This window comes from Anser cygnoides, chromosome 3 (genome assembly GCF_040182565.1).
Source record: "Anser cygnoides isolate HZ-2024a breed goose chromosome 3, Taihu_goose_T2T_genome, whole genome shotgun sequence".
Lineage (NCBI taxonomy): Eukaryota > Metazoa > Chordata > Aves > Anseriformes > Anatidae > Anser > Anser cygnoides.
Window position 1 is genome coordinate 57,318,678 of NC_089875.1, and position 25,414 is coordinate 57,344,091.

The 25,414-nt window shown below is 39.2% G+C and overlaps 1 protein-coding gene across 5 annotated transcripts in view; it reads left to right on the top strand.

Moving 5' to 3' along the window:
* Positions 1-25,414, top strand: part of TULP4 (TUB like protein 4) — a 157,018-nt gene that overhangs the window by 99,317 nt on the left and 32,287 nt on the right. For all 5 annotated transcript variants that reach the window (XR_010829764.1, XR_010829763.1, XM_066993151.1 and 2 more), the window contains exons 5-7: positions 16,802-16,982; positions 19,522-19,656; positions 23,567-23,733. Coding sequence is in view for 3 of the 5 variants with exons in the window: in XM_066993151.1 (XP_066849252.1) it covers positions 16,802-16,982; positions 19,522-19,656; positions 23,567-23,733 (483 nt within the window). In the remaining 2 variants the exon portion in view is untranslated. The remainder of the gene's footprint in view (positions 1-16,801; positions 16,983-19,521; positions 19,657-23,566; positions 23,734-25,414) is intronic.

Consider the following 25,414-nt stretch of genomic DNA (forward strand, 5'->3'; position numbering starts at 1 on the left):
TACACCTTCCAGACAACATACTAGTTCAGGACTCAAGGTACCACTGACTTTAATTCAGAATACTACAAATCCATACAAGATATATGCAGGCTTATTTTGAGAATTGCTAGTGGAGTACAGTAGTGCTAATAATATGCATTTCTACAGCTGCATCTAATAATTTTAGAGTGCTCTGTAAAGAATAATGAATTAATTATTGCAACACTGCTCTTTAAAGTCAGGGAGTCTAACTGCCTCTTTTTGAATCTGGGGAGATTCGAGTCTTAGCAATAAATAATTTACTCAAGATCAAGAGGAAAAGACAAGCAGCAGAAGTAGGAGAGAAACTAACATCTAATAGCTCTCAGTCTTATGTTTTAAATATGAGGCTACCCCATTTGTATGATTCTTGGTTGTAGTTCGCTGCTGTATTTGGAAATATCACTTGAGTGCTTAATTTGGGGTGACTGACTGCCTTTTAATTCAAATTAGCCAATATGTTTGTACTTTCTAAACTGGATGCTCCGTAAGTGCTTATTCCAGAAAACAAACACTTGTTCAGCGTCCAGATAAGCACGTGTGAACATAGTGGCCAATTCCAGCTGCGTGAAAATCACTTGCTTGATTTAGGAGATTCTGTTGTTGACAAACTCACTGAAATAGAAACCAAAACCAGCCACAGGTTTGATGTTAATCTCTACAGTTCTCCAAACTATGGGGTTTGAATGTTAACTGATGATGAATCCTTGTGCTGTTCTCCAGAGTTGGTGAAGAGAAGAGATCTTCTAATACGTATTTAGATGTATTTGTCTCCGGAGACACAAAGAAATATAATTCACTGAGATTCTTAGGAGAGACTATGCTCTGTTCATACTGAAAATTGAAATTTCGGGGAAAAAAGGCTTTGCATTTATTACACACAAATAAGCTCATACAGAAATTGATACACTTACTAACTTATCTCCTTATCTAATTTCTCTCCTGATTTGTCTGTGCAAATGAGAAAAGAATTTTCTAGTATAGTGTAGCTTCAGCATCTTCCCTATTGCCTAATATAATCGATTCCTCTGTACAGAGAGTGAAAGGTAAATGTGAAAATTTAAATTTGTATTATTATTTTTGTCACCCCTCTGGTACCATGAAAATTGCTACTGAAAGTATTTCTGGAAAACTACACCCCATAGCACCTTGACCTCTGACACAATTAACTTGGAGAGCTAAATTTCCAAGGGAAATGTGCTGTTCAGTATTATTTTTCTATTGTCTTCTTAAAAATGCACTCAATATAGACTGTTCTTTCACCTCACTCTTCAGTTCTCTCAACTTTCTCCCTCAGTCATCTGCAGCGTGCATCCTCCTTTTTGCTTCCAGTCTCATTTTCTGTCTTTTCTCCCATCTGTCTGACACCAGTAGTCTGTCACTGACTGCTGTAGCTGCTCTCTGGCAGTTCTGCAAGAAGAGAATTTCCTACAACTATCTTTCTGGTGGAGGAGAAGAATGGTTGGAGCTATAGTATTGCTAACCATCTTCTTGTTTTGACATAAAGGTGAGTTAGCAATACTTTCATGTCAAATATGGCAAATAGAGAGTCAAACTCTTAACCGTGTCTGTGATGATGGTAGAGCGTATGTGCCCTCTGGATTTTTGTCCTTCCTGTGCTCTGATACAGGCTTGTGCGTGAGGCCTCCAAGGTAGTGGCTGATGCCACCTGTGGTTGAAACTCCGTAGTTAATACTTTCCAAAGTCTTTCTGAGTCCCAAAGTCTTTTCTCCTTGTGTGTTGGGGACAAACTTACTATGAGTCAGAGGAGACTTGGTACAATGTGGTTGACTGCAACGCTTTCTTTCTCACCGTCCTGTGTCAACAGATGATCTTGTGAAGGTCACTGGCAGATTTTTGCTGTAGTTCACACCTAGGTCTTGAGTCTGGACATTGAGCTTGGGATTCTTTAGCTAGTTCTAAACAAAGGCCTTTTGATTGTAATTCTGCATGTTAATTGAAGAGGACTAGAATTTAATTTTGTCATTTTCATTGTATTTCTGCAGTCCTGCCAGAGTGGAGGGCTTTAGCAGTTTCCTATTCCTGTATACTCTATATCCAGAGCACGCTTCTGGCCAAAGCACACAGCCCCATTATACCAATGGACTCTTGAGGATAATGAGCAAATACACACAATATGAAAACTTCACAGGGCTGGGTCCTCCATATCTTGAGCAGAGTGACGTTTGTGTTACACTTGGATGGGTGGGATCACTCAGGAATGTGACCTCCCTTTCTGGTTTTTTTTGAATTGATTTTTCAAGGGCTACAGGAGGCTACAGAGCGTACTTCCTCAGGGTGATGTAGAGTGGAAACTCAGAGACTTACCAGGATTCTCTTTGACCAAGATATGTCAGACAATGAGTACACGTGAACTTCCTTCTGTTTGCTTTGAAAATAAATGTACAAGCAGTTAACTAATGTGATTCGCATCCCACCTGGCACAATATTAACTGTTCTGTATGGTCCCACTACAATACAAAGTACATTAGTCCTAAGAATGTGTGAATAAAGGCCCCTAGGTTGAACCTGTTATGTGTCTAATTGTGTAGAATACTGATCTTGGTGGAAGAGAAAACAAGCACAGCATTAGGAAAAGATACTGTGTGCACTGTAAGGTCTTATGAGAAATCGGAAGAAAAACTATGAGACCAATTGCAGATAAAATTGTTTTGTCTGAAAATGCAGGGTGCAGGAGGTCTGTGTTTTTTGTTTTAATCTTCTGTAGCTTGCAGTAGCTGTGCAGGAAGGCAGTTTCTAGGCTGTTAGTCACTCCTGCTCCCGGCGCTCGCCGTCCCTACTCCCATGGCAACCACAGAAACTTCAGCTTTTCTTCCCTGACAGGCACAGAGCAGAGGCAGGTCGCAGCGCCTTCCTTCTGCCGGGAGCACCCCATGCTTCAGGGCAGAGCCCTGCACCCAGAGAGGAGCTCACGTGAAGGAGGGGAGCCTGGACCTCTCTGGGTCCAGCAGTGCAGTCCACAAGGACTCCCCCCAGCTGAGGTAGATCTGTTTCCCCAAGGTGATTCCCACCTTGACTCCACAACCGAACTCGCCTTTGCCTGGTCTGTCCGGCCTGATAGGGGCTGGGCTGAGGCAGCCCCAGCAAGGTGAATGCAGATTGCTGCTGACCTTCACGAGGCATCAATTTTCATAGTCATAAGCTCATAATATGACATTTAGTCATGTCAGTATTTTCCCCAAGTCATCACAGCATTAGCAAATCTCAGGCCTGGAGGTAATAGCTAATTAACAAGGAGCACTGTCAAACGGCTACCGTGGCACCAGGCTTTTCATGAGTTTGCCTGTCTGGTTCTATGTTTTTGGTGTGGTTTAAGTCCCTGGGAGGAATAACTAATAAATACATGGCTATTTGAGTACAGTCTGCTTTTGGATCCCCCCGTTTTTATCCACAGTCCATGACTTGCAGTTGCTACAGCCTTTTCAGCAAAAGAGTTACTCTAAACCACCCCTACACTGAAAGTAGGAATAGTAGCCTTACCTAGCTTCCAGAACATGGCTTAAAAATAAGGAATTTTCAAGTGTTTGAAAATGTTGCATCTATTTGTGCCAAGATGTCATCCTCCCACCTGTGCTTTCTTCTGCCTGATGCTCTGGAATGAGGAATTTGTGCTTCCATTCCCCCTACCATTTTGATTTTAATCAGGTGCTGTAGCTCACATCTGATTCAGGCAGTCACTGCTATTGCAGGAGTCACACTGATCAAGTATAACTATGCTCAGACATCTAGCTGTGTGGAAAAAACATCTCGAAGACAGCCTTCTAATGAGTTGACAGAATGATGAAAGAGGCAAACAGGCGACTGGGGCGGTATAGGAAGGGGAAATATGTATCTTAATCATTATGAGTATTGGAAGGTTTGGAAGGACAAAAGGAAAAAAAATTACAGATGGTAAAATTCGAAAGTATAAGCAATGATTTTGGTCTTTATTAGAATGTTCCTTTCTAATTCCTACAAGAATCTTTGTAGGTTCAGATAAAGGAGCCTATAAAATGCCAGGAAATACCTCTATTTTTGTTGCTTAACACGTAGAAATACATCTTTTCCCTCATCAATTTTGGGTGCAGTGACTATCAAGTGACCCTACATATGTATTTACAATGAGTAGAGCTGCCCAAAACTGTAGTGTAAGGTACGGTTGTTGAGGAAAAAGACTGAAAGACTTATTTTCATTGATGGGTGAATTACATAAATTATTGGGAAAAAATGGCTAGAGGCTTTTTATAGCATAGAAGAAGTGTCATTAATTGACTATGTGGTTTGTTCAAGCCACAAGGACTTCAGAAAATGGTTAAATCATATAAGAATTTTAACGTTGCATGCTCCATAATTGAGAAGTACCATTAAAATGCAAAAAGAGGACAGAAAAAAGAAACTTCTTTTAAGATAAATCTGTTTGTTATATAAAACACATAGATAAGCAAATCCCAACACAATTCTCTTGATATTTTGGACTATTTTTAGAAGCATTTCAGGTCTTTGTGGCAGATTTGATATTAAAATTATTTCTTCTTGCTTACACTAAGTGTTCTATGAATGTTTACTATCCTATTGTACCCTTTTATAGACAAAATATATGATTTTTTTTTTTAATATAGTTAGAATGTTTGATTGTTTTTTGCATAGACTGTAGTGGTCTTTAAGGCCAGGCTGGATGGGGCTTTGGGCAACCTGGTCTAGTGGGAGGTGTCCCTGCCCATGGCAGGGGGCGTGGAATTAGATGGTCTTTAAGGTCCCTTCCAACCCAAATCATTCTGTGATTCTGTGATTCTTGATTTATATATTTATACATACTGCAAGCCAGTAACACTGGTTTTGTTCTTTGCTTGGTGACTTGATTTTTACGATGCCACGTAATAGTGACAGACAGTTTTTATGTGAAAAAAGTAATGTGAATTTTAAGTGCTATTTAGCCTTTCTTTCTCCCATCTCTTTTTATTATATTGTTTTAAAGCTTCATTATGCAGCTATTTCTGAAATAATAGATTTCTTTTCTGGTGTCTATATATAGTTTCATTAACATTGTCTTTTCTCGCTTTTCTGTCTCAAGTAGCTGTTCGTGCATCATTCTGCTGAGAATACGGCTTACAAAAAGAAGGAAGCAAAAGAGTTAAATAGCTTGGTGCTCTGTGTCTCTTTTCAGTTGTGCTCTCCTTTTCTCACTAGCAATAAGCGGCTTTACTGCAGATTTTAGTACTCAGCTGAGGACTTTATAGGCTTTGCCTTGCGTTTTGGGGAGGACAGAAAGTAAATATGCTCTCTCTGGAGCTTCTAGGGTTCATTTGCGGCTCCAGGAGCCATAGCATCTCTCTGTGGGTTTATTCCAGACAAGGTTTTCTTCTGCCAGAAACCCTGGCCAATAATGCACAATTATTGAACAGATAGTTGAAGGAGCAGAGCAACAAGGTGATGCTTCAATGTGTTTTGTTCTTCCCACTAGCTTCATCTGTGCCTTGCCTAATATTTCCCTTGATGCTCCTCAACCTGTCTATAGTGGCAAGGCACTGAGAGAGCTGGCGAGATGGAGCTATTTGTTCTCGTCACGAGGGCTGTAAGATAGGGCTGTTTACGTGCTGACGGCATCCTGGCTCATGGTTTCGCATTGCTGCTGCAATGTTTCATGTCAACATTGTATCAGATGAGTCTTGCAAAGAATTTTTTTCCCTTAATGACTCTGTCTGAAAAGAAGAATACTAATGTTTTAATGTTTCACTCCTCGTTGCAGTCTCCTGTAGACAGGATAAAGGGATTTAATGTTTGTTGCTGCAAAAAGCAAATGGCAGAAAGGATTTCTGCATCCTCTTGGATGCACAATGTACAAGGATGTTCAGATCACCTTCAACACTCTATCTCCTAACTCTTTACCTTGATCTGGCATGACACTTGGATAGGTCACAATATTCTTATTTTAGCTGGCCAGAATCTAAGGTTTATTAAGCTCTGTGCACGTCTTTCCTCTGTCAGAAAGAAAGAAAGGATGTTAATGGAAATGACAAACCCGAGATGGAGAAAGAGCTGAAGACTCATTGTGCCGTTCAGTTATTGTGTCCACTTAGCATTTTTATACCCAGTATTGTTTCACATTTTTGGACCGTCGGTATATGAATCAGCAAAATAAAGGTGAGTGCAAATAGACACACTGCCAGTCTTTCTGTGGAAAATGTCAGGAAGACAGGAATAGTTTGCTTCTCTGCTCACCTTGCTAGTACTTGTATAGAAGGATTTGCTCATGTAGCCTGAAGTCTTCAGCTCTTTGGGACAAGGAACACTCACTTGTAACTGTGTTTCTGAACAGCATTGTGTTATGCTTCAGCTCTGGGGCAAACGGTAGGAGCAAGGATTTGCGGTCTACCTGTGCAAAGTGGCAGCAAATGCTTATGCTGGTTTTTAGGTAGTTCAGGCAAAAATGGCACCTGCTGCAGAAATCACCTTTCTTCCTGAAAAGTCATTTATAAATCATTTATAAAGTCATTTATATAAAGTCATTTATAAAGTCATTTATAAAAAGTCAGAATTTTATTTTCCTTTAATTTGTTTGGTCACATTTTGAGTTGGTCAGGAAACAGCATGTGAGTAGAAGTTTTTCTTTCTTACACAGGAAAAATGTTCTAAACTGTGAATATTTAGAGCATTTATCAGAAACAGTCCGTGTTATTCCGTTTCCAAAGCCATTTGACTGAGAACGCTTTGGCCCCAGGACTCATTTGGTTCATCCAGAGCTTTGTGATGATTATAGTTCAAAAGAAATGCAGCTGCTGGCATGGTTAGTTTAAACCTTGTTAACAATGCAACTTGATCTGTGAATTTTTGGGGATGTTAGTAACAAGACAGGGAGCCAACATGGGTCCTGAATTTGGGTATGATTTTCATGCCTGTGCGTAGTCTGAATCATGCATGGGGAGAAATGATTATAGTGATTGAATATGGGAGAGGACGTTTGTGGATTTCCGCAGTAGGTCTTGTCTGGGAAAGCAAGGCCAATTCATGTAGTAAACGGAAGTCGAAAGGTGGTATTTTTGGTAAGCGATACCATATGGTCTTTCCTCAGATTTGTCAACAAGAGGTAGTGCACCAATGGAAAGTGGAAACAGCATCTCTTTATTCCCCAGACCCTTTTCCATCAGGGTGTCATCCTGTGTGGTGGATTCAATTTGTGCTCTTTGCTCTTTGTCCAGGAGCCAGTTTCTTGTTGGTATTCTGATGTTCAGGGATTGTGGACAGCTGCATCAGCTGGAAAGGGGTTAATTCTTCCCTGCTTTCCTTGCTTTTGGGAGGAAAGTCATTCTTCTTTAGTGCCTCATTTTGGTAACAGTTTATTACTCAACGTATCTCCCTGTTGACTCCCTTATACTTGACCTCACCCTTTCTACATATTTCCTGCCAGTGCTGTGTTACCCCTCTCTGCCAACACCCAAGACCTAGAAAGAGAATGCAGTTGGGGCACTTGCTTCCATCAGCATATAGCTTGACCCTGGAGCTTCTTGATTCTGTATTATGAAAGTCAAAACAGCAAGGACATTGTTTCTAAAATACTTGGTGTTGCATTTTCACTGGTCCAGAGTGCAATCCTTGTTGCTAAGTAATATCATTTTCAATTAGGAAAAAAAAATCCCAGCAAAAACTCTGACTTCTAAAACTCCGGAGGTGATTTTAACTTCAGCAGACAACATATCTTTCAGGAAATAGCTAAACCCTGGCTTGGGAACAGTACAGGAGACTGCCAAGTGTATGTGAGCGCTCTGGGTGTCAGTTGACTCGTTTGCCTGATTGAGTGGTTGTTGGTAAAACTAATTACATTTTCCCACCTACCAGTACCAAATAGTTCTTTTTGTTGCTATGTATAATTTGATATATGTGAAGAATACATTCTTCATATGTATGTGTGCATTTTCCTGGCAGAGTTTAGTGAGAGTACAGAAAACCACGTTGCTTGAAGAGCGTTCCAACACACTTCTGGTGTGGGTCCAGGCCTGGAGTTCTGTCCTTGTTAAAAGCTACAGAAGATGTTCTGGAGAAGATGTTCCAGCTGCTGGTTTTAGTTCATTTTGCATGCTGCTTTAAATGCAATTTGAAACATAACACAGGTTAAAAAAATAAAACGGTGACTCTTTTCAATGCCTAGAGTAAAATGAGGCATGTTGTAAATTAAGTAAACATTATATAGAAGGTTTGCTCTTTTCACTGAAAAATATGTTATAGGATACTTTCTAAAAAATGTCTCGAGTGAAGAAAGAATATAGAAGTGTCTGTGCCAGTAAATATACAAGTCAGAATCAGTGTGGGTATAATTACAGGGGCATATAATAATCATTTCTGTAATTTGCCAGATTGCCTCAAATAACATTATCTTCACCTGCACAATTGCTTCCATCCTCACATGTCCAGAGCAGTTGTATAATTTGAGATCCTGCTTTGAGAAAATACTGGTGTTTCTGACTTCTGAAACAAAGTGTGAAGCTGTATCTCATTTACAGTCATTCAACTATGTTACACTATTTTAGAGAGAAATAAAGCCAGTGTGGTTTGAATCCCCAGGTTTTAGAGTTTCAATCTGTATTAAACAGATTTGTCACCAGAATCTCCAGTGTATTTACTTTGTCTTCTCATTTGAGGGCTCTATAATAGTTATCTAAACCCTATGGAATTTGTAAGGGAGAGAAAGAACAAGCCTGAAAGTAGGTAACTAAACCAGCACTGTTTCTGAAAGTTTTAACAGTCTCAAATGGGAATTTCAGTGCTCTGTATATATGCAGTTAGCTGGATGATCTCATGGTGTATTGTCCATGAGCAGCCTGGCAACTCCTCATTTCTAAAGGAAACAGAAAATTCTTGTCATTTTTTTCGACAAAAAGTCAGTCAAAAAGAAAAAAAAAAAAGCTAGTGCTTCTTGCCACCCGAGTTTTTTGTGTGAATTGTGGTGATGTCTCTTTTAGTGTCAGTTCAAGAAATCATTTTACAGCAGTTCAATTTTTAATGGAAATAAAAAGTATTCAGCAGAAAAGCAGCTGTCTCCCTCTGTTTGGTTCTCTCTTTCCCTCTGCATTGTGAGGTAAAAAGAATAAAGGCAGAGATACCACACTAAGAAAAAAAAATGTTTTTCACATTTTTATGTATCCTAAGAGGCTGCTAATGCATTGTCTCATGCTTTCTGATGGAGAAAAAATAAACAAGAGCACAAAAAATGCAAAATGCTAATACTGCAACTAAACGGACTGCAAAATGTCTAACTCAACCTTTGCAAGACTGGCAGTCTTTTTTTTTGGCTAGTACTAGGGAATGAAAATATTTAAAGACAATCGTTTTCCACATATTTCACATACTACTAAGCATATCTGCATAAATAGAAGTTTGATCCATCATTTTGTATATTAATCAGTTTATAATTCAGTTAATCTTGAATCGGCGAAATAGATTTATCTCTATTAGTATGATGGCATTGTGGTGATGACTGTAAAGCTTGTTCCTAGCATGAATGTGAATGTTTGGCCAGATGGCTAAATTAAGGGAAACAGAACTAATTCAGCTTTCTTGAACTGCTCAGCATCTTCTGGCACTGCAAACGCACACAGTTGACTTTATTAGCATTTTTGCAGAACCTAATTTCTGACGTTCAGTGCTGACTTTCTCCTTCTGAGGGTGTAGGGGGAGGAGGCTAAAGGAAATGCATAAAGGCAGGTCTAAAATTTGAAAGAGGAATGGCAGTGAGACAAACATCAGGCAAGGTGGCTGCAAATTCAGAGGTACACAGGATAAACAGTTAGTGGCAGCATTGGTGCTTCCTGGTACAGTGGTAGCAAGGTTTCAGCAGATGTGGGGCCAGACAGGAAAAGAACCAGAAAGGCAGAAAGTAAAACAAAATGCTGAAAAAGCAAGGTTTGCCAAATGTGTGGTAAAAGAGGAATCCTTCAAAGTTTGGAAATGCAACTGTGGAGAATGTTTGAAGCCATTAAGTCAGAGCAGGTAAAAAACCATGAGAGAAATTGGAGGCCTCCAACTAGAGTTTGTGGAAAAAGTTGTGTAGAAAATGTTCTTAAAACGCAAGTTTAGACCAAATATTGGTAAGAACAGTAGCACTGTGAGATCATCCACAATTTCCTTAGTCACAAGATGCTGGTGAGATTTGTGCCCTGGACTACTATTTCACTGTTAAGAAACTCCTAACAGTCTGAGGAAATTAAAAAGGGGTCCTGGGACAGGTTATTTTGAAATTCATCAAGTCCCTCTATCCAACTGGTACATGCAAATACAAGTTGTCAATGCAACTTGCACTGTATTCTAAATTAAACTTATAGTTGGGACCTGTCTGTCTCTTAGTGGGATCTCACTTGAAGTAGTACCTGCAGTCAGAGACCCTAAGAGCATATCAGAATGGATAAGGAGTACAAAACTGTTGCAGTACTGTTACATTAGTCAATGCTGTGGTCTTGCTTGAAATATTGTGTGCAGGGTAAGTCACTGTCTTCTAAAAGGAAAATGGAGAAAATTGAAAGCAGAACTAGAAGACTCAGGAGTTGAGAACTGCAAAGCATCTTTTGCTTACTCCTTTCCAAACCAGGTCTCTTGACTAGTGCCCTCAGATGGAGACCAGCAAGGAAGTGCTGTGTCTCTGTAAAAATTTTGATTTTAAAATAACCAAATAATACTAGGATATATTCATTTTCAATTTTGTTTTAATTAGCTGAGTCTGTGAAGTTGTTTTTCTTCCCTCAGTTGTCAAATGTACATTCTTAAAAAGTTAAAGGGATTCTTTTAAAAATCCTGGTCCATCATTAAGTATAGCAGATGTTCCTTTTCTGGTCCTGTAGCATCATAGTACTGGACTCTCTTTCAAAAAGAGCTATCCTGACTTCGGCATGAACTTTAAACAAAGACTCGGTCATTGCCCTGATACTTTAGTAGAAGGCACGTGTTCCAAAAATGTATTGACCAGATTTCCTGGGAGTTTTGTTTGACTAGCAACATTTGAAACCTTCAGTGTTGATATATATGTCATGAAGGCAACATCTTATTTTGTCAATATCCTTCTGCAGCACTATTGACTATTCAGTTTGTACAACCCAAATGTTAGATCGGAAGTAATTCTGTCTTTTAACTCTTTATATCAAGTCATCAAAAACATTATTGCTGGGACTGGATTATCCTCAGTTACTATGAAAGTCAAAGTGACTAGTTCTGGAAAGCTTCTTTGACAATGAGGACAGGCTATGATGTAGCAATGAACAGTGGCTAGATTTTCTGCAGATAGAACTCAACACAGCTTCATTTACTTAATTAATTTGTGATGTTTTATAGACTTTTCTCATCTACTGTGTATGATCAGATGTGGAAAGATGGTGGGATCTTCCGCATTCCTACTGTAGTGGTTTATTAAAATTAACATAAAGCTTGAGCATTCTTACTGTTGATGAGTCCATTTTATGGACATTAAACCAAATTAAATAACAACAAAATAATTTTCATGCCAAAATAACATCATCTTTAGTAAATTCTAGTTGAATTATGAAGTAGTGGGCCTCCTGAGCTGGACCTTCAGTGCACTAGATCTTTGGTTACTCTGTTATAGCTCCATAAATTTCAGTGCTGCCAAACCATTTATACTAACACTGTATCTGATCCAGATGCATTACAGCATCACAACAGATCTTATGGGAATAGCAGCAGTTCAGCACAACAGATACATGCATACCAAAGTCACGGAACAGGTTCGAGTTGCTCTTCTTGAACTGAATTATTTAGCTTCTTGGCTGTTCTAATATGCAGCTCTTCATAAAAAAATAACTTCAGAGTGGAATAACCCAACTTTCGATTACCACGCCTTTTAGGAATTGGTGCATTTTTGGCTGCAAATTGAAGACTTTGAAATCTTGGGAATTAAAGGGTATTGCCGTCTTGAATGATAATTCCATGGATAATAGTTTCAAAACTGATGAAACCCCTCTTTATTTACCAAAACTAGCTTATGAAACTCATCACAAGTTACCTCAGAGGCTAAGAGGTCAGCAGATTCCAGAGAAGGTTGTTTTTCAGATAGACAGATTTTTTATAATAAATAGAAATCAACACAGGCATGGGTTTCATGAGGAACCCAGACACCTGTGTTTGAGGACTTAACCCAACTTTCAGCTCTCAGTGTGCTTAGAAAATGTCGAATGAATTATCACAGTGCTGTCTATCAGTTTTCCCTTCAAAGCATACAGCGTCGGGGCACCATTGGAGACTGCTCTAGAAATGGTACCTCTTTTGTTTCCTGCATTCATATGACCTTTAATCAGCTACAGCTTCACTACAGTACAGGACTCATTATGTCTGATATGTTTTGCAAGGAAATAACTGTATTTGTGTTGTCTAACTGAGTCACACTTTAAATGTATATGTGATTTAAGGTGTTTTATTATCAGATTTTGTATTATTCATCAAATACAATTCTGCAAGCGGTAATACATGTAATAACAGTTGAAATAATGAACAGTGTGAAAGGAGGGGAGATGAGACAAATAGAAGAACAGAACAAAGGGCCAAAGGACCACTTCATAATAAGTACTTGGAATTTTTTTTAATCACTATTATTATTGTTTAGTTTGTGTATTTGAGAGTTAACAAACCAGTATGACTTGTTCATTACCTTTTTCCATCATTCCCTCAGACTTCATAGATCTGCAAATACCTGAAGAATATGAATGTAGGCAGCTAAAATACAGCCATTCAATTTTTCCATTGGATCTTTCAAGTATACCCTGTGGCTTGACCTTTTCTTCTGAAGGTCAAGAGAGCTTTATTCATCTGACATAACGTAGCTTGAGTATGGCATTTATAGCCTGGGTAATGTTATGGATGGTAACACCATTAGACATTTATACAGCTTCAGCAGGAGTTCAGCCAGCAGGGCTATCAGCCTGATAAATGCTTTCCTCAAAAAGGTTGTATTGCTACAATAACCTGAAAACTTAAAGCTGCTCCTTGAAACCTATAGCTTGGCTAAAGAAATAAGGAGTACCCTCTGACATTTCTAAGTTGCTAAAGAGCTATCTTAGGTCCCAGTGCAAGAATTAAGATGCCCGCATGCAGCCGTTCTGATCTGAGTTAGAAATTAATGTAGAAGTTCATAATTTTAAATGAATTGGGGGCAGTGCTACTCAAAAGAATTAGCTTTAGACTGAGATTAGACTAAACTTTGGGTAAAGAGTCCCAACATTTTATTCCTACCCAATTAGAAAGTGTTTCTACAGAATTTTAGGAGACAGAACTCATATAATGATATTTTTGGAAACACCAGAAAGTCTTGCCTCCTCTATCTAGCTATTTTGCACTTGTAAAAACTCATAGGAGACTGCTAAAAGGCTAGTCTATAGGCTTGGTTGAAAGTGGTGTGAGAATCTAGCAATGACAACCTGTAGAATTTGGGCTTTGTAGAGTTTATTTTGTAGAGAGTTCTCAATGTAGATTATGAAAGTGGTTATACACTGATTATGGCTGAAAAAGCAGTTGAACAGCATGAAAAGAGATGGTATGATGCTAGTGGAAGAAGAGTAGAATAAAGGACCAAAAGGAAAGGGAGTGTGCAATGAAAGCTTGAGTTCTTACATATGTTCGATCTTACATGGGCATAGTCGACATGGGCTCATGAAGGGAAAGTCCTATCTTACTAATTCGATATCCTTCTGCAATAATGTCACCCACTTGGTGGATGAAGGAAAAGCAGTGGATGTAATCTTTCTGGATTTTAGTAAGGCCTTTGATACTGTCCCTCACAGCATCCTTCTGGACAAATTGTTCATCTGTGAGATAAACGGGTTCATGTTACACTGGGTGATGAACTGGCTTGGTGGTAGAGCTCAAAGGGTAGTGAATGGGGCACCATCTGGCTGGTGACTGGTTGCTTGTGGTACATGGAGCAAGAGGACTTGCAGAGGGATCTAGATACACTGGAGCACTGGGCAATTATCAAAGGCATGAAAATCAACTAGGGCAAATGCCGAGTTCTGCACCTGGGATGGAGTAATGCTGGGCACAGGTACAGACGGGGAGACGAGTGGCTGGAGAGCATCTCAGCAGGAAGGGCTCTGGGGGTACTGGTCAACAGTAGGCTCAATATGAGCCAGCAGCGTGCCCTGGCAGCTGAGAGGGTAAACTGCATTTTGGGATGCATTAAATACAGCATAGCGAGCCAGTCAGAAGAGGTGATTCTCCTGCTATATTTAGCGTTGGTGCGGCCTCATCTCGAATATGCAAAGGAGGGCAACGAAGCTGGCAAAAGGGCTGGAAGACATGTCCTGTGAGGAGAGGATGTGGACTCTTGGGTTGTCCAGTCTGGAGAAAAAGAGGCTGAGAGATGACCCCGTTGCTCGCTGCAACTTCCTGAGGAGGGGAAGTGGAGAGAGGGGTGCCGGCCTCTTCTCATTGGTATCCAGTGATGGAACACAAGGGAATGGTGCAAAGCTGAGCCAGAGGAGGTTCAGACCAGATATAAGGGAAAATTTCTTTACAGCGAGGGTTGTCAAACACTGGAACAGGCTACCTAGCAAGGTGGTTGATGCCCTATGCCTGTCAATGCTCAAGAAGCATTTGGATGATGCCCTCGATAATCTGCTTTAACTTCTGGTTAGCCCTGAAGTGGTCAGGTAGGTGGACTTGATGGTCTTTGTAGGTCCCTTCCAAGTGAATTATTCTAATTATAATTCTAATTTACTTTTATAGCTAAGAATAGAAGTCTGAGACTCATAACAAACTTCACCTGCTGTTTTAACCCAGCAGCTGTTTAACATAAGGATATTCATATCATGTAGTGATTACAGTTAAGGAAGCCATGTACTGCTTTTTGGTTGTGTGTGTTCATGTGAAATGACTCCGTTGATTTCTTTAAGATGTTAATAACTTCACTTGGGTTCGTCTTATTGAATCCCTCCTCTGGTTTGCAACTTTCTGTGTTTCTTGATCACCACCTGTAGAAAAACATGTAGTATTTCTTATTTTTGTTTGAGACCTTCAAAGCCAGACTTCCTTTCTGAAATTTCCAAAAGAGTGGCAATGACAGTTGCTTTCTATGTAAGTACTATTGCATAGATAGGGGACAATTATCCTGTATTTCTCATAGTGTTAAGAGGTAAAGGTTACCCAGTGAAATTACCAGTTAGCAAGCTTTAAACAAAGAAGAGGTTGTATTTTTTATCTGAAGCTACATGAGTATGCAGGGAAGGTGCCTGCTCGGTACATCCTGTACTTTTATTCTTCTCCAAATACTTGATCACTGTTAGAGATAAGATATAAGGCTAGATGAATTTTTGATCTGGGTATGCAATTGTTAGAATCTTAAATCTACACGTCCCTTCACAGAGAAATGATAAAACCTGTACTTCAGACATTTTCTTTCCAATGTATAGACAATTTGCCCTTCAGTTTGTACACTTCTTTAACATGGCAACGGAGAAATCAAGTTATGTGAAAGGGTGATTATAAAACCAAAATATGTAGTAGACTGAAGGGCAGGTATAAGATTTGACCTTCCTTTTAGCTTCCTTTTAAATGCTGGCTAGTTTTCAAATTGATGAGTGCCTTTAATTTTCCTTTAAAACTTATTTGCCTGGAATTATGTGGTAGCAGCAACAGCCTTGGCTAATGCATTTATCATTTGGTGGATTTATTAATCCTTATTTCCTGAAGTTTTTCTAAAATTCATCAAATATACAGGATCTTAACTTGTTCAAAACCTCAAGACAGAAAATGTTCATAAAAGAGAAATTGTAGGTTCCCGTCAGTCTGACTTCAATCAGCACACATTGCCTACAGAGCAGTTTAAGGGCATGAAAAAAACCCTTGTCTTACCCATTTTGTTTTTGAAATGGTGGGTGGAAGCTCTTCTTCACTATTCCTGAACACGTAACATATTGCCTTCCTCCTAGGCTGTAATAATCTACTTCCAGTTGAGTGATCATACTGTTTTTGCCTCTGTTTTTGGAAGACATTCTCCCACCTTCTTTCTGCTCATCAGTCAAATAACCTGTCCTCCTCTATTCAGCTTTCTGTTTCTCACGAGCTGTTTGATATCTCTGCTAGGATTTCGTTTTTGTGAGATGTGTCTTTTGATTTTGTTAGAACTGAAGCATACCATAATTTCTGCCACTGATTTTAGAAATTTCTGTATAATCCAAGAATACTTTAGAGTCTGTGATAGCCCTTCTACCAGCTTGCTTTACTGGTAGTAATGGCCAAGTTCAAATAAAGTGCAATGGCTCATATTAAAGTGAACAAAATCAATCCCACTGTGAGACATTACTCGCTCACAGATTTTAGGAGTTTACCTCTTAGACCCTGTCACTTTTTGTTCCTCTGTCAGCTTCTCTTGCAAGAAACATCAAATAGGCCTGCATGTTTTCTTTTGAGATACATAATAAAATAAACAACTACGGCAGTTTGTAGATTCTCATCGCTCACTACTCTGCACAAGTACTAACTGGACACAAATTTTCTCCCATGTCAGCTGTCTCTGAGTCAGCGGAAGCTGCTTTTAATGCTTACGCGCAAGAGACACGAAGTCCGATGACTTCTGGCTTTTCCGAATCCAGGCAAATTAGATTTTGCTGCTTAGTCTTCATTCATCATATACATCTTTGATGGGTTGCAGTGTCCTATTATGGCACCAGTTCAAACCCCTGGCTGCTTTGGTTTTAATTTATTTCCAGAATGGCAGGTTAATTGCAAGATGCATTCAAAGGAGGGTCCGGTCACTGACCTCTGATGGGACTGGGGGCTGTTCTGTTATTTTCAGGTACTGTTTGGCACTGCTGATGGTCAGGTTATCGTCATGGACTGCCATGGCCGAATGCTGGCCCATGTGCTCCTTCACGAGTCAGATGGCATCCTCAGCATGTCCTGGAACTACCCCAGCTTCCTGGTGGAGGACAGCAGCGAGAGCGACACAGACTCCGACGACTATTCCCCACCGCAAGGTAGGGTTGTTTGCAGGTCCTTCTGCTTCAGCTTTGCCGACGGTCATAAAGACATCTTGAACACCAGGGAGTGGTCATGTTGTACTGTAACAGCAGGATGGCCATGGTTTTAAGCTGGTAGAAGAGGAAAGACAGTGCATTCCTGTTGAGGTACAGTCAGAGATGGAGCAGAATAGTGGTATGAGAGAGTGGGTTCATCCCCAGCTCTGCCAGTAGCCCTGCTGTATGACTTGCTGTGAGTCATACCTCATCTGTGCTGCTCTGCCTCCAATTGTGCAAATGAGGTAACAGCACAAAACTCAAAGCTTTTTGGGAGGGCGAGTGAAAAACACTAGATAAGGGCACATCAGGTGTCACTGATAAGCAGACATGATGTATTCCAGTGGTCCATATGTATGGAGGTAGTCAGAGGACAGTCACAAAACTGAATGCATTATTATATTGATTTGTGTGCAAAGACACCTGTACTAGACATGGCAGAAGGTGCTACATCTTTAAAGGTATCCTGTGAAGCGGAGTTAATACTCATAACTATAGTCCCATCCTTGATAGTCATGACAAAAATAGCTTAATAAATTTCAGAGAAGAATGGAAATAAAAGTATTTCCTGCAACTACATGTGGTAGAAAGAGGATAACTTGAGCCGTCTGGAGTTACTAATTCCCATGCCTCAGAGCACATTGCCAGTTTGGCAGAAATCCTTCCTGACCGCTAAGTATAAAACTAATTGTGTGACATGTTTTGATTTTAAACTATTTGGAAATCATAAATAGCAAAGACCTAGCAGACCACTGTGTGTGCATGGTCTGGGATAGGATATGTCATTGCTTCTTTCATCCCCATCCTTCTCAGTCCAAGTAATAGTAATAATGCTTTTTGTAAATGCTGTTGATTATTCTATAAGATGTAGGTAAGCTGTGTCTGTGTTCCAGTATATGATGTCTGAACTAAATTAAGGGCTATTATATCAGTGGTTGTACTGAATCATGGAAAATTTGAATATGTAATTGCTATAAATGATTCTGAATGTGCGTCTCACATCTGAACCACTGAATTGAGAACTCTTGCAGTTTTAGGTCTAATCTGGGTCCAATCCAAAAATGTATCTTTTCCAGAATCACCTGTACATATGTCAATATAATAAACGTATGTATTTAATAAATACTGATAGAAGATGATGTGATCATCTGAAAAAAGTGTTAGCATCTTTTGGCCTGAGGTTTGTTTGGCTTTCATGTCTCACTTTTGGTGAGATTTGTTACCTTAGAAGAAAACAGACTTCCAGGTTTCCTAGCAAGCTTCTAATGCAAGACAAGGAACAACATTAAATTGTTTTTTTATTGTTTTTTAAAAATCCAGTTGGGGGATGGTGAAGTTGCAGAGTACACAGATGAGAACTTAAATGATCCAAATGTGCTAGCTTTTTCTGAGTCAGTCAGGGGGTGGGTGTACTCGTTAGAAGCCTACAAGTCTACTTTTAATGATTACCCAAACATGATGTGTTTTCTTTAGAGCAGATGCAGCATAAACCTCTCAAAGGTGACAAGCCTTTGACTCACACAGAAGTGTAGGAAGGACTGCAAGTTTGATGTTTTTTTCTTACCAAACTATATACACACACGGAGCTGCTAATTACTAGATACCATTCTCTGAAGTGCTTTTTGATCATCTCTTTTGCAAGTTCAGGAAGCAATATTACTTTTAAGTGTCTGTGCTATTTTTGATGACTGAAGAGGTGCTGGTCAGGCCTTGTGAGCACTTCATCAGGGGCCAGCAGCACCTCCTGTCGAAGTTTGTAAAAAAAAAATGAGTTAAACAGTGAGTGGTGCAGATGGTGATATTGGTCATTAAGTATTTGAACAAATGAATTTTGGTGAATGCTGAAAAGTAAGCTCAGAGGAGCAGAGACTTTCTAGAGATAGTTTGGGAAGCAAAGTATTCCATTTGAGCTCATCTCCACCTTTGAGTGCATTGGATCCTGTTGTGAAGGATGGCATGCAATTTTTTGATGCTGCTGCCTAGCTCTTAACATTTAAAATACAGTAATTTGTGAAAGGTCAGTATGTTCTCTTAGAAGCTCTTACAAAGTCTCTAGTGACTTCAGGAGTCCCCAGCACTTGCCTAAGCAGAAAATTTATGTAACAAGTAGCTTTTAGCATGATTATACTGTTTATTATGCTGTCTTACAACTTTGGGTCCAAGGAAACCTTCCAAAGCACCAGCTTTCAATTTGGGAAGCTCACAGTGAAAAAATATAGAAAACCACCTTTATGCATCATAACAGAAGATCCATAAATCTCTTTGGATTTGCTGTAGTGAAAATGCAAAAAGAAAAAATGTTGGGGTTTCACAAAACCAGACAAACTGACTAGCTACACCTGCTTTGCTTTTGCTTACAGACATTACAGAAATAAGTGGGTAGAGTTTGAGGCTTGGAACCATTCCTGATGAGGACAAGCTTAATTACAGTGTCTCTCAACCTGGATGTAATTACTTCGGTTGTTCACTTTTCGCTCACTCCAGAGCCTTGTTTTTGCAGATGGACCAGCCGCATACCCAGTCCCAGTGCAGAACACCAAGCCACTACTGACCGTCAGCTTCACGTCAGGAGACATCAGTTTAATGAACAATTACGATGACCTCTCTCCTACTATCATCCGCTCAGGGTTGAAAGGTACAAAAGGAAGACATCTCACCCCCTTCCTATGCTCTGTTTTACTTGTATTTTTAATTATGTGTGTATAGGTTATGTTTGTCTGTTCGTCTCTCTTAACCCAGGAGCTCTTACCACCCGGAGCTCAGCTGCTGGTATTGCCGTTATCAGCACTGACACCTGCTGGTGAAGGAGCAGTGCTTGGTTAATAGATTTTTTTTTGTATTTGGAAAAATGTTTAAATTTTTGAGATAGTGTTTTTATGGGAGCTTTCTAGAGCAAATTGATCTGTTTGCCTTTTTTCAGCAGAATGTGCTAATAAGTTTATGCTTGCTTGTGTCAATGGCCCTCTTATATAACACTTTGTTTATATTTTTAATTCACAATGTCTCTTCCCATGCTTTTAGTAACCAGGTATGAATCACAACACTCTTTTGAATGTCTTACAAATTTTGGAAACTTTCTAAAATTATTGATTATAAAGAGGCAAGTTATGCTGACAGAAGGAAAATTCCACTAATTATTACTATACCATCTTGCTAAGTGATACGTGTGAATGTTTGTAAAATCAGCATTCCATGTAAAATCTTTAATTTACATTGAAATCTTTACTGTTCTTATCTATCAAAAAGTCCCTTACCTTGCCAGCACCCTCAGTAAAATTTATAGTGTTTTGCCTGCAGAGAAGTTTTAATTCACTAAGGCACATAAGTGAATACATAAATATGGGCTCCATTGATTCTTTTTGATCTCTACAGGTAAATCAGTTTTATATTAGATGCAAAAAAAAAAAAAAAGGAAATCTAAACTGTCAGAGCAAACCCTTAGCTTTTCTGTAACTGTATGATATTGGTGAAAAGTTATGCTAATTCCAGCACAGTAGTTTTTGGGTGATCGGCTATTCACAGGAGTCTTAGGAGGTAAAAAGTCACCTTTGAGAATTCTGTCCCACTCCTGCTTCCATCTGTCCCAACACAAGAAGCATGTGGCTGGCAAAAAGTAGCTTCATGAGGCAACCCTGTGATCCAGAAAACTAGTTCAGCCAGAAAGGCTGCTTTTAAAGTCTGGGAAAATCGGAACCAATTTAGAGAAGCTCTTGTGATATCCACCTGTGTGCCCAGCACCACTATAGAATTATAGTAAATTGGGTGAGTAGTCTTGAGTTGGCATCTAGTCTGTGCTTCTGGCTAGAAGCAGTAGGAGAAACTTGTTCACTGTTTAGAGTTGTGGAGCTCCTACTTGTTGAGGATGTCTTGTTTCACTAATGATAGAAGATCCCTTAATTACATCACCTTCCACTAGCAAAATATTAGTGCGCAAGCTACAGTAGAAATATTTTTATGGACTGTAAACTTGACTACATCACTGACATCAGTAGAGGAAGAATGTGCAATATCTTGCTGGATTGGCAGAACGTGTAAGAGAGAGAGAGGTGATTGGGTTATCACTGTCTTGTTTTGAAGCTAACCATTGTATGATGAAAAGTATTTTACATATAGTTGTTATATAGATATACACATTTTCTGTACCTTCTTATCAAAAATGTTGTCAAGCAACTGTCATTTTGCTGGTTGTTATCGCATGTAAGAATGTGCAACCCACCCAGCACAGGGCCTCCATCCTCTTCAGCCACTTGGAGCTCAGCTAAGAGTGTATCTTCAGTGCTGTATGTGAGTCAATTCATGTGTTTCTGTCTGAAATGTGTAAGTATTGCATTGTGGTCTCTGTAGCAGATGCCCTTGTCTTTATGGGCTGCTGTAGGCTACTAAATGTATTTTTAAAGCAGGCAACTATAAAACTCTTTCATGCAATACCAATATATTTTTGCTGTTCTACTAGCTTTGCATAGCTGTCATTTTACTGGCAATATTCACATTAAATTGATGTATGAAAGCTTTTGCTGCTAGATGAGAATTTGATTACCCAAATACAAGTTCTCTTCATCCAGCTTAAACACTCCTGGAAGTTTTGTCTATTCTAGCAGAGGTCCTGAACTGTTCAGCTGTATGCTTTCTTTTTTCATACTTTTTAACTCAGTGATTCTCAGTGCTACCTACTGAAGTATATAAACTAGGTGTACTAGTTAGCTGCAGCTGCTACCTGCAGAGCTATTGCACATTTGGAGTGCTCTCTGTTAAAGAGTTGTTAATATTCACATCTGTGATGGTTGGCAAGTAGCTTTGAGGGATGACTGTGATCCACTGATTCATTTGCAGATCAGTACCCTAGATGAAATGTCCACCTGATTTCTAATCTCTGTGCTTGCACAGAGACCTGGTTATGCGTTGAGCTATTTTATCTCAAGGTTAACTAGTCTAAAACCCCATTGGTGGTGCAACATGCTGTGGAGTCACTCTGTCCCAGGGGAATGCTGCGGACCACATCTGGTTCTTCTCTGCCTTTGCAACAGCCTTGCTCTAGGAGTTTGGAGAGAGAGAAAATTCGTGGACACAATAATCACTCCTCTTTCTCTTGATAGGGAGATCAATGGAAAGTTTTACTTGAAGACAGTTAGCCAAATGAGATTCTTGTTTCACTTCGGTTTTTGTGGAGTTAAGCTAATTACCAGAAGTGGAGTTGATCTGCTTGCCCCACTGATTCTTAAAATACCTATCGTCAAACTCTTGAGAAAGATGGATGAAATTCCATTGTAGATTACTTAGAGGGCCAAGGTCCAAGAGAAAAAGAGGCATACAATGCCTAGCTCTGAAAAAATTATCTTGAGAAACCTGCATCTTGCTTCTGATACATACAGAAGCATGATTCCCATGAGAAATATCAGAAAGTTGAAATAATACAAAACCATTTTAAATTGCACATAAAAGTCTCTGAAAATGACAAGTTGACAACTTGAAACAATTTTGAGATCCTTCCTGCCAACTCTTATTTCTCTCCTGCTTCTTCATTTGAAGACAGCTTCTCGCCCACAAGCGTCTTCAAAAGGTTCTTGGCAGATTGAGCATCCCAGAGCACAAAAGTTTTGTCTTTACCGTCACTTTGTCTCAGCACAAAATAGCTGCCTTTCACCTCCGGTTTAAGAGTAAAAAGGTTTATAGACTAGCTCAGTATTCCTTGCACATGCAAATCTGCCTTTGAAACACAAGCAGAAACACAAAATACTGTTTTGGTGCTCTTGTTGAAGTGTGACAAAGAGCTGGAGGATATAACGGTTTGAAATTAGCATCCCCAAATTAAGCTGTGGGCGTTCCTCATTATGAGGTGCCTGTAGGAGAAGTAACTGATATGTATATTCATATCCATGTGTATGAGAGACTAAGCAATCCCTGTGTGCTTCTGGCAAACTTCTGCTAGACAAAGGAGTAGATTTTCAGAAGTCCTGTCAAATGAAAAGCTATGACTTGGAGGCCATATGAGTTTATGGACAAAAATCCAAGGCTTTCAAGTTTGATGTTACAAAACTTGGGTTATTTTATAAGTTAAATTCAGAGTGAGAACATGAAGTATTGCTAAATATGCTGCTTTTTTTGCACTGTAGGCTTCTCCAAATAGTATTTGCTGCTCCCTTAGTCAGTGAGGTTATTTATCTGGGCATTAAATTGATTTCACTTATTTAACCCAAAGCTATACACATTGTATCTTCCACACCAGTTTTAACATCACAAATAAATTCTTGTACTTAACGTATTTAGGAACAACAACTGATTTACATTCTATACTCATTATAGAGATAGAGAAATCAGTGGTTTTTTATACATTTTTTTGTAATCCACAAAATAAAAAGGAAGAGACATTCTCAGAAGTGCATATACAGCATATTTGCTACTATTTTGATGAAAAGATTTAGGTTTTTAAGTACACAAGTAACCTCTGAGAGTATAATTCAGATTATCAAATCACTTTTGTGCATCTGCAAACACTGTTCCTATTGATTCTAGTAACTGGTTACTGCAAACTATCTTTGCTCTTTCAGATGTGGTGGTCCAGTGGTGTACGCAAGGAGACCTACTTGCAGTAGCAGGGATGGAGAAGCAGTGTCAGCTTGTTGAACTTAGCAATGGCTCCCTGTTGAAAAGCGCACTTGTCAAGTTCTACAACGTGCGTGGGGAACATATCTACACTTTGGAGACACCTGTGCAGGTAGGAGGTATTTTTTAAGTCAGTTCTTAATGCTTTACTGACATGATTTTTCCACATTGGCTTTTAGGTGTAGACCTGCAATATGAAAACGATTGCAAAATGTCCTTAGTGAACTGGAAAATACAATATATATATAAAAGCACTGTAAATAATTATTTGTATTACAGTAGATATCCAAGAGTACATCTGATTCTAAGGCTAGGTATTGTATGATATGAAATAAGAAACATTCTGTTTCCTAAAACCATCGGGCAATGAGTGGACAAGATAGAAAAGGGAAATGGGGTTATTCACAGGAAATGGGTGAGGACAAAAATCTAGATAACTTGCTTGATGCTGTAGCAGTGCCAAGAAGTGGACTAAAATATTCCAAGTCCAGTATCAGTACCACAAGGTTATTCTCTCTTTGTTAGTGCTATAATTTCCTAACGTATTATCAGTTGATCTGATGCAATATTTTACTTGTCAGGCATCAAATGGAGAAGGGTGAATTAGGAAGTCTTGTTTCTGTTCCCACGTACTGTACAGATTTTCATTGTAACCTTGGTTATGTTACTTGACAAGCAAATGTCAACACATGTGTTGCACAGGAGCACGTGCTTCATAAGTCTTCACTGATACTTCAAAAAACAGGGAACATCATTCTACAGTTTATTTCTTTTTTTTTGCAGAATAGAGACAACTCCATCCCGATTTCTGACTGTTACTAGTGAAACTTAATTTATAATAACTTTGAAATCCAAAAGTGGCAAATAATGTTAGATATTTTTACTTAATTATGATTAATGATGTTACTATCTATTACTGTTTCCTTTTCAGTACTGTGATCTGAGATGGATACAAAAGGATGACACAGTAAACCAGCTGCTGAGCTTTTGTGTTTACTTACATTTAGCATTAATCTGTGCTTATTAGTATTAGTGCTCTAATTTAGATAGAATTCTTTTGTTCTATAATGTATAAAATAACGTTGTCTAAAGCTAACCTAAATATGTGCAGAGATATCTAATGCCGATTTAGGTATCTAGAAGACTTACCCATACACACAGTTTTGTTGTTGTAAACGTAGCCCTTTAAGCAAAGTAGCACAGCCCTGTCCCCAGTGGATCACTTCTGGAGAAAACATATTTATACCAGTGCAGCTCATTCCCAGACCAGGTTAAAAACAAACTGTATTCTGTTACTTTAGTTCTCGGATACAGTATGTCCATGTTAGCTGTTGAACTGGTATAACACTTCAGTGTTGAGCTGTGAAATCAAGTTGTTGGTTGAGCAGTGGAACGGATGGGGACAGGTTGCCTTAAGATGTACATCTGTATAGACTCATCTCTTATTGCTTTCTCCCCCAATGTGTTTGCAATAACCTCAAATTCTCTTTTGCTTCAGTGCTTTCATTTCCTCTAGTTCTTCCAACATCCCTTCGTTTCATATTTTTCAGCTCTTCTCCTTTCCATTCTATTTATAAGCACATATTGTGGCTGGTGTGAGAGGTAATTATTCTGCCATTAAATGAGTACTCATAGGACAAACTGACAGGTCATACAGAACAGGTAACTGCGCCACAATGCAGTATGTCTCATAGTGAAAATAATTAACCAGAGCTCCTCTGCTTTTCCAGCTGCCAATTTTCACTGAAATTTTAGCAGTATTTTATTATCATGGAGATTTCCCTCTCTTTTTC